This window comes from Chionomys nivalis, chromosome 25 (genome assembly GCF_950005125.1).
Source record: "Chionomys nivalis chromosome 25, mChiNiv1.1, whole genome shotgun sequence".
NCBI lineage: Eukaryota > Metazoa > Chordata > Mammalia > Rodentia > Cricetidae > Chionomys > Chionomys nivalis.
Genome location: NC_080110.1, coordinates 8,433,380 through 8,442,673, shown reverse-complemented (window position 1 = coordinate 8,442,673; position 9,294 = coordinate 8,433,380). Strand labels below are relative to the sequence as shown.

At 45.1% G+C, this 9,294-nt stretch overlaps 1 protein-coding gene across 1 annotated transcript in view; it reads left to right on the top strand.

Annotated features, from left to right (window-relative positions):
• Window positions 1–6,474: 6,474 nt before the first annotated feature.
• Cfap54 (cilia and flagella associated protein 54) overlaps window positions 6,475–9,294 on the top strand; it is a 255,271-nt gene continuing 252,451 nt past the window's right edge. The window contains exon 1 of the mRNA XM_057757648.1: window positions 6,475–6,806. Within this exon, the coding sequence (XP_057613631.1) occupies window positions 6,475–6,806 (332 nt within the window). The remainder of the gene's footprint in view (window positions 6,807–9,294) is intronic.

Genomic DNA, 9,294 nt, shown 5'->3' with positions numbered 1-9,294 from the left:
CCATCTTCATGGTGTCTCTACCACTGGCAGCTTGTCTGACATTTCGGATTCCTTCCACGGCTTTTGAATTAAGATCAAACACATCACACTTACAAGCGGCTGCCTAAGGAGTCAGGCAATCCAAGCTGGAAGTACAGAGATAGCTCTTGAGCAGGAAGATAAGCAGTATGTGTACTTTCTGCCTGTTCCTGCAGACTCTAAGTAAGACATATAGCTGGTGGGAGATAGCCTACGCCCGAGCAACTGACTGTCTTCCTGATTCACTGGTTGGTACTGGGTTTTGTTTACACACATTTCTGTCTTGCTTCCATTTCCTCCAGTCCAGTTTCAGTAGGACCATCCCAGAAATAAGGCCACCTATGAGCCTTTTCTTCAGGTTCATTTTAGGAAACCTTAAGTTAACCCAGGAGGAATGCGGGAGTGATCAAAGGAATCATCAAGATGTGAGTTTAGATTTGGATTGCTCATCTACCTGCGAGCCCAGGGACCTGATTGTCCTGGGGCAGATGACAATTTAAAGTACAATCCAAAAGAGACAATGCATCTATTACAGCTCGAGGCAAATGCAGGTTTGAGTTTGCTGAAAGCGGTACCTAGGATCTGATTATACAGCAGGTCTTCCTAGAGCAGGCAGCCTAGAGATGCAGCCTAAGAATTCTGAATTCCTAAATTCCTCTGGGCCTTGCAGCCTGGGCCTAAGTAGCCCCTCAATGCTTGCTAGACGGCAACAGTTTCTGCCTGCCTTGGGGGAATAGACGATGACATAATCGGAAGCAGGTGCCTCTCAAGATCAGACTTGTTTTCCTGAAAATAGACCCCCAACATACTTGATTGCCTCTTGGCTGGAAAGCAAGGTTGGGTTTCAGCACAAGCTGAGCAGGGAATGACAGGCTTTGAGAAGAAATAGACCGCATGGCACAGGAATGGCGGAATCCCGCATTCAATTGGCTTCAACTGAAACCAGGTGGAGCTGGCGCTGGGGTGGATCTTGAATTCACTAGTAGTCTCTAGTCTCTATAATTTAGCTTGGGTGAAGGAGACCATTTACAGAAGAACCTTAACATCGGATCTCTAATCTCTGGAGCTAGAATTATCCTAAGTGTGAGAGAGCCAATGCAAATGTCCGACACTGTCTCTTCCCTGGTGCTGAATTAGAAGCGACACGGTGCTCAGAGCTGCAGGTATTTATGCAAGCAACAAGGATCTGAAAGACGCACAAGGATCTGAAAGACACACAGGTATAACGCCCACAGCTACGTGTCTGCTGGTGAGGATTTTAGGTTTGGGAAGCTTAAGAACTCAAAGCTCATAAGTAATGTCACTGATCTCTTCCCTGTAAATCCCGCTATCCACCGCCACCCAATATTAAACCTGTTTGTTATACACAAGAAGCATCTTTATTTGGGCTTTCCATCAATCTGGATCGCAGTTGCTATTCATCAAGGCATTGCACACACAATAGGTCATGCATTACACACATCACTTCTCGGTGGGTGGTTTAGTTTTTCCTCTTTTACTTGGGTACCACAGGTTTGGATTCCTGCGCTCAATTTAAGCTGTATTTCTCTTTTACTTCTGTAGGTTCTAGGATAAACTCCCTTTCGAGACCATAAATACAGTGTTAAGACTTTTACTACTTTTATAATTGCATATAGTATAATATAGTTCTTCTATAAATTGTGTCATATTCTCTGACTCTCCTTTGCTTTGGTGGTTAGGTTTTCTTCTTCTGCCTCACTGTCTACTCATGTTTCCAGTCTGGCATCTTCTTTCTCTGTTGACCGTAGCTTAAGATACAATTTTCACCCCAGTCTCTCTTGTCTTCTGTTCTGCCATAAAAATATCCTTTCTAAACTATACACAATACCAACTTGATCTTGTACTTCTCTGCTTAGGAAATTTCTACGATTCCCAACTAAATAATCCTAATTAGCAAATATTTACATAGCACTGTTTTTTGGGGCTCCCATGTTTTAAGTCATTTATTCGAGGGAAAAACAGCAGTGACAAAAACAGATTCTGAGGTCTTAGAGATGAACTAAGCAAGGCATCGCGAGGCTAAACACAGAGGAAGAACTAAACATTCGAATCTCACTTTCTGGTCCTACAGTTTGAACTTTGCGTGCGTGCGTGCGTGCGTGCGTGTGTGTGTGTGTGTGTGTGTCTGCGTGTGTATATTCACGCGCATGCGTATAGGGGTCAGAGGTGGACAGTGAGCTCCTTCCACTATTGTTCTCCACCTCGCTTCCTGAGACAGGTTCTCTCACGGGTTGGTTAAAGTGGCAAGTGAGCGAGCTCTGGGACTCCTCCCCCAGCACTAGAACACAGATTCACGTGTGACCGTGTCCAGCATATATTTGCGCATTGGGGTCCAGATTCAAGTTCTCATGTTTTTACAGCCGGCACTTTGCTGATTGAACGGCTCCCCAACCCACTGGGCTTTTAATGTCGACATTGTACTTCAGTGCTTTGACTTATGGGTCACTCTTGGCCCATTGCAACTTGAAGATACCCACAGGTCAAAAGAACCTTAGCGCTCCTAGCCTACCAAATACCATAGCTTAGTTTAACGGACATTAGGTGGGCTCAGACCACAGTTGGGCCAACTCATCCCCAGACAAAGTCTATTTTACAACGTGATGAATTTCTCGTGTCTTTTAGTAAATATTGTACTCGAAGTGAAAATCAAAATGGTCATATGGGATATTCTTCTACACCAATTTAAGGCTGAAAAAGTTCCCAAGTCAAGCTGTCACGTGTTGGGGAAGTCTACATACTTTTCTGTCCAAAGGGCTCCACTAAATACAAAACCGATGGAGGATTTCTGAGTGCACCTTCCAGCTGCTCGCTGTGTTTGGCCAGGCTGGTAGGTAAGTATTTGGGTGGGGGGACTTCAGTTAAGGAGAGGCAGTTCTAGACCACAGCCAAGCCATTGTCTCCTTGGCAATCCTTTGTTCTCTGTCCAGCCTCCAGCTTCATCTGGGGACTTCTGTAAGATCCTTTGACCTTATCACAGCTTTATTATTATTATTATTATTATTATTATTGTGGATCGCTGTCCCCACTCACCTTGTAGGGAGAGTGTGTGAGTGCTCATGTATAGATTATACAGGCCAACAAAGAAATGGCTGTATTTAAGTGAATGTATAAAAAAATGAGAAACAAAAACTTAAGTTTGCATATTAGTTGGTGATGTAGGAAAGGGAGTTTTTATAGTTTCTTTTTTTTTCTTTTAAAGGATCATGCATTCTATTTAGGACAGTCAAAGTGATTAACAGCTAAATATCTAACAAGAAAAAAAAAACCCACTAACCTTATTATTTTTCTAACCATAACTTGAGATGTAAGAGAATTCCGAATGAGCAGAAAGAATCTCTGCAGCCAGCAAAGGCATTAATTATAAGAAGCAGCAATTTGCATTATTTATGAGGAAGCTATTTACATTGCCTGGCGCTGCCAGTATTTGCCTCGCTCTATCCTTTCATGACAGGGAGATGAAGGAAAAGCGACATGGGAAAAGAAAAGGTATTGTAAGGGCTGCATCTCATTCCAGGAAGACAGCAGCTCTAAAAAAATGTTTTTTTAAAAAACCCCTCAAATGTAATTGAAAGGGAAGAAAATGGAAACTTCCATCTTGCCACGATGATGATTCATAACCTAACACCCCTTTAAATATTCAGACAGGCTTCCAAAACCCACTGCCAGGGCAGCGTTGTGAGCAGAGGCACACGCAGGGAGGAGAATGACTAAGGCGGAACGTTTCGTAATTCGAGCACTTGAGTTCAGCCACCTTTTCTTTTCTACCAGTGACTCTGAAATCTGTACCCTCTGAGCAAGGTCATCTGTAAGAAGCAGCCCACGCAAGGAAGGAGCGGGCCCACTCCGTTTTACATTCTTCTCTGACCACTTTAATTGAGCTGGACCCCGCCTCCTGCGTCCTCCGCCGCAATTTGCTCTGGCTCTGGACTACTGAACACAACGGGAACAAGAGAACTGGGGGAATCTACCGAGCCAAACATTTTTTAAACGTGCCTATTAATAGTTTTTGGCCGAAGTGCAATGGACAAATCCCTCCACCCTCACTTGCATTCTTTCAAAAATTTCAAGTTTTTGTTGCCCATCTAGAGTGAGATCCAATACTGTGTATCAGACAGGGCATCTGCATCTTGGCTGGAGAATCGGGCTCTGGCAGTGAGGAAGGGGTTTCTGTGTTTCAATGGTTACCTGGAAGGTTCCTTAGTCACAATTACCTGCTCCAATGAGTGACTTCACTGTGATCTTCTTTCCAAGAATATTAGGGTGCAGTCACAGGACCTAGAAGGCTGGCCTTACACGTGAGCACAAATCCATAGGGCAGGAAAATAAAGAGGTTGAGTCTGTAAGAGATAAGGCTGTGGCCCAATGAACTTCTCAGCATTCAGGGGCTACTAAGGTCACATCTATATTTTTGAGTGTGAAAGAACTGGCTATCGTTTGCAGTGTTAAAGACCTAGGTTTTGAAGCCACCATAAATCTCCGGTTCTTTGATATTTTTTGGTATTACATAATTTATAAGTCCCCTAGCTGAAATTCCAACCCTAAATTAATACCTTTGACTCGATGTGGCCCATGAAATGCAAGAAACGAACGTTTCTTGATATTAAACATTTCCCCCGAGGCCAGTAGTTTGTCCATTAGACGAAAAATCTCCCTCACCCCTGTTTAAAAATGCAGACATATCCCGAGAGCTAACAGCTTAAGCCATTAGCATGTATTAATGACAAAGAGTTAACGTTAAGTAAAATACCCATTGATTTAGGGTAGAGTGACATGTAGGTTGTTTTTTTGTTTGTTTGTTTTTGTTTTGTTTTTTGTTTTTGTTTTTTCGAGACAGGGTTTCTCTGTGGTTTTGGAGCCTGTCCTGGAACTAGCTCTTGTACACCGGCTGGTCTCGAACTCACAGAGATCCGCCTGCCTCTGCCTCCCAAGTGCTGGGATTAAAGGCGTGCGCCACCACCGCCCGGCGTGACATGTAGGTTGAAGTGCAAATAAATAGTAAATGTATTTGTGATCATTAGAGGCATACATACTCACCCCAAAGTCACCAAGTCACACTGCTGAGGGAGGAGAACGGAGCCATGGCAGGTGTTTGTCTTAACCAGCTTCTCAGAGAGTTTCCTAATCAGAATTGTGTTAATAAGCTTCTTTTGGGAGTGTCTTAGTTCAGGTTTCCATTACGGTGAAGAGACACCATGACCACGGCAACTCTTATAAATAATACATTTAATTGGGGGTGGCTCACTTACAGTTGCAGAGGTTTAGACCATTGTCATCATGATAGGGAACATGGTTGGCATACTGCCAGGTGTGGTGCTGGAGGAGTGGCTGAGAGTTCTACATTTTGCAGGCAACAGGAAGTCGACTGATACACTGGGAGGTATCCTTAGCGTAGGAAACCTCAAAGCCCGCCCCCACAGTGACACACTTCCTCCAACAAGGCCACACCTCCTAGGAGTGCCACTCCCTGTGCTCCTACGGGGCGGGGGTGGGGGGTGGGCTAATTACATTCAAACTACCACAGGGGGCATAATCAATACAGCTTATTCCTTAGGATCACTGACCTTCAAAGCCTATGATTAGGACACATAGTGCTTTGTTCTCTGACTGTGGTCAAAGTCAAGCCCATTGGTCTCAAACTGTGAAGCGGTGGAGATGCGTTAGTAGCTGAGGTATGAAGTCATGAGGAGTAAATGAGAAGGAGCGATGTTTCAGCAGACCGGTCGTGGTGCACTCCTTTAATCCCATCAATCAGGAGGCAGAGGCAGGCGTATCTCTGTGAGTTCGAGGCCAGCCTGGTCCACAGAGTGAGTAGGGAAACTTTCAAAGAGAAACTCAATCTTGAAGGGAAAAGAAAGTTTCGAAATGCTTGAAATAATGTCAGACACATTTTAATATAATTATTGCAACCGTGCATATTGTTATTAAATGGGAAAAAGATGAATGTTGGATGGTCGTTTTTTATTGGCTTTCTGTTACATCCCCCTCCCCCCCTGCAAGCTGCCTTGTTTGTGAATGGCTGTAATCTCAACACTCAAGAAACTGAGGCAGGAGGATAGTGAGTTTGAGGCCAGTGTGGGCTGCATAAGGAGGTCCTTCTGAAATTAAAAACAAAATTCCACAGCAAACAAAAACTTCCAAAGAAAACCGAAAGTTATTTATGCGTTATCCATCAGTGACAGGTGGTTACAAACCAAATGACCGTAAAAAAGATTAAATTTATGTACCCATTCTTAATGTTGTTGCGTGTGCGTGTGTCTATTTCCAGGCAACCACAAATAGCCATTCAGAGCATCCTGCCTTTCCAGGCTGTTTGTACTTCCCTTGCCCTCTAGGGGCCGCTTATTTCCGGAAAGCATGCAGGTGGCGTGGTTACCAGGAGACCGTTGCCTGGCAACCGCGTGTACACCAGCTCCTAGCGTGCTGACTCGGATAGACATGGCGACCAGCAGCACCTCCTCCAGCTCTTCCTCGGAGTCTCAGGACTCTGAGGCATCGGTGTCGCCGGTGCAACTGCCCCCAACGCCTCCGCCGACCTCCACTGCGATTCTCAAGTCGCCCTCGGAGTCCAAGTCGAGCTCATCCAAAGCGCCTTACTGGTCCTGTTCCGAGGAGTTGCTGCCCTCTGCCGCCTTCTACGGGCCCCTGGACGCTAAAAACCCGCTCCTGGCCTCTTGCGAGAAGGAGATCCGGGAGCTGTTAGGCTTTATGAAGAAAAAGAAGGCTTTAGCCACCTCGGAGGAACAGAAGCACGAATTCCATCGGAGGTGGTAAGCTGAGGCAGGGCGCTGGGGAGGGCGCCACCAGGATAGGGGCGGGGTTCTGGAGACAAGACAGAAGGGGACACCCCTCGCTATCACAGCCCTTAGTTCTCCTACATGTTTCAGGTCAAAATAAAAATTCTGCACAAAAACCCTTCGTAACTCCCGGTTTGGTGTCGGTGTCTTCTCTTGGCATCTCTTGCCTACTCATGGGTCGCAAAACAGGACAAAAATGGACTAAATACCAATTCTGAATGCGTGCATTTTAATTTTATTTTTTATATTCCGCTAGGATTGCAGAAGTTTCTTTTTCCTCTTGATTTTTGTGGCTCATTCTGAGTGTCTGATTGCATTTTGTTTGTTTCTGTTGCCAACTTACTTCTTTGAACTGACAACGACTCTTTCGTTAGGGTTACCGTCTTTTCTGGCCTAACAACACATTCCAAACTGAGTAGTTACAGACAAGCAAGCGGGAAAGAACACCAGACCGGAGAATAATTTCAACTTCCATGTTTTTGTCGTGAAATTAGTATGAATACACAGGGGTTTTTGTTTGTTTGTTTTGTTTTTTTTGGCTTTTCGAGACAGGGTTTCTCTGTGTTGCTTTGGAGCCTGTCCTGGTACTAGCTCTTGTAGACTAGGCTGGCCTTGAACTCACAGACATCCTGCTGCCTCTGCCTCCTGAGTGCTGGGATTAAAGGCGTGCGCCACCACCGCCTGGCTGAATACACAGTTTTAACTTGTATTTGCTATTCATCCAAACATCCTAACGGTTTGTTAAGCGCCTAGTATATATACATCTTCCAAAGGTACTTTTCTTCAAACCAAGAAAGCATCAAGTTAACAAAAAAGTGCTCCCCCAAGTCATAGATTTCTGTGATTATAGTCCCGCACCAAGGCAAACATGGGGTACTCATTCCCACCACCCGTTTATCTACTTTTTTTTTTTTTTGAGTTTCGCTCAACTGCGATCAAAGGCTGTGAAAATCGTAAATGGAAAATTCCAGAAACAAACAGTTGACATTGCTTATGACTGACCTTCTGGGCAGTCTGATGACATCTCTCTCTGCCCTGCTCTGTCCCACCCAAGATTTGAATCACCCCTTTCTCCAGCACACCCTCCCTGGGGTCTTCATTGACCCATCTGTATCAGACTGACAGCCGTGGTAACTCAGGATTTGTGTTTACGTGACCCTTATGTTTAATAATCATCATGATGTACAAGAGTAACGACGCCGGAGATACCAATGCGCCAAGGAGAAGGCGTAAATTCCTTTTGTAAATAAAACAAACAAACAAAAAAAAAACGTGTTTCATAAGGAAAGGAGAAAAAGGCATGTTCTGGTGGCCAAGTGCCACGATACGGCTCGATGTCTTGAGTGCCACCACAGTCATAGAACCTTTATACTGTTTGTTACGTACGTGTTCCGTCATAGGAAACCTTTGTGATGGTGTGACGGCTAATCTTGGGTGTCAGCCTCACACTCCTGGGAAGAAGAAACCTCAGTGGAGAAACTGCCTCCATCATACTGGCCTTGTGGCATGTCTGTGGGACATTTTATTGATGGCTGATTGACATGGGAGGGCCCAGCCGACCCTGGGTAGTGCTACCTTTGGGCAGGTGTCCCTGGGGCTGTATGAAAGAAGTAATAGGTCAGCCACAGGAAACAAGTCAGTAGGCAGTGCTCCTCCATGGCCTCTGCGTCAGTTCCTGCACCAGATCCTGGCCTGGTTTCCCTCAGTCATGGACTGTAACCCACAAGATGCAATAAACCCTTTGTCCCCCTCCCCCAAATTGCTTTTGGTCAAGGTCATTATTACAGGAACAGAAAGCAAGCTAGAGCATACTGGCTTTGTGTGTGTGTGCGTGTGTGCGTGTGTGTGCACGTGTGCACCTATGTGTGTGTCGTGCGTGCGTGTGTGCACATGCATGTGTGCTCATATGTGCATGTGTCTCTGTGTGTGTGCGTGTATGTGTTTGTGTGCGTGTGTGCACATGTATGTGTGTTCATATGTGCATGCATCTGTGTGTGTGTGCATATGTGTGTGTATAGAAGAAAATATAGTATATCTAATGTTCATTGTTAATTGTCTCTTCATACAACTCTTCGGGGGTCTTACACGGCATCCCCAGACAGTAGGGAAGAACCACAGTGGAGATTTTTTTCACCAGGAGAGTGTGCCAGAGAGAAGAGTAAGGCAGGGACAGGACTGAGGGGTATCTGATGGGTCTTACAATTGGGAGTGGCGGCAAGGTGGACAGAGAAAAGAAGGAAAAGTGGCTTAGTTTTCTTTTTTAGAAAGTCAAGGAGGAAGCCGGAGGTGGTAGCACACACCTTTAATGCCGGCAGAGGCAGAGGAAGAGAATCTCCGAGTGTGTGTGGGCAGGGTTTTTCGTCAGGACTGCTGGCTCCCTAGTGATTGACACAGAGACTTTTTATTAATTATTAATGCTTGGCTGATAGCTTAGGCTCATTACTAACAGCTCTTACAACTT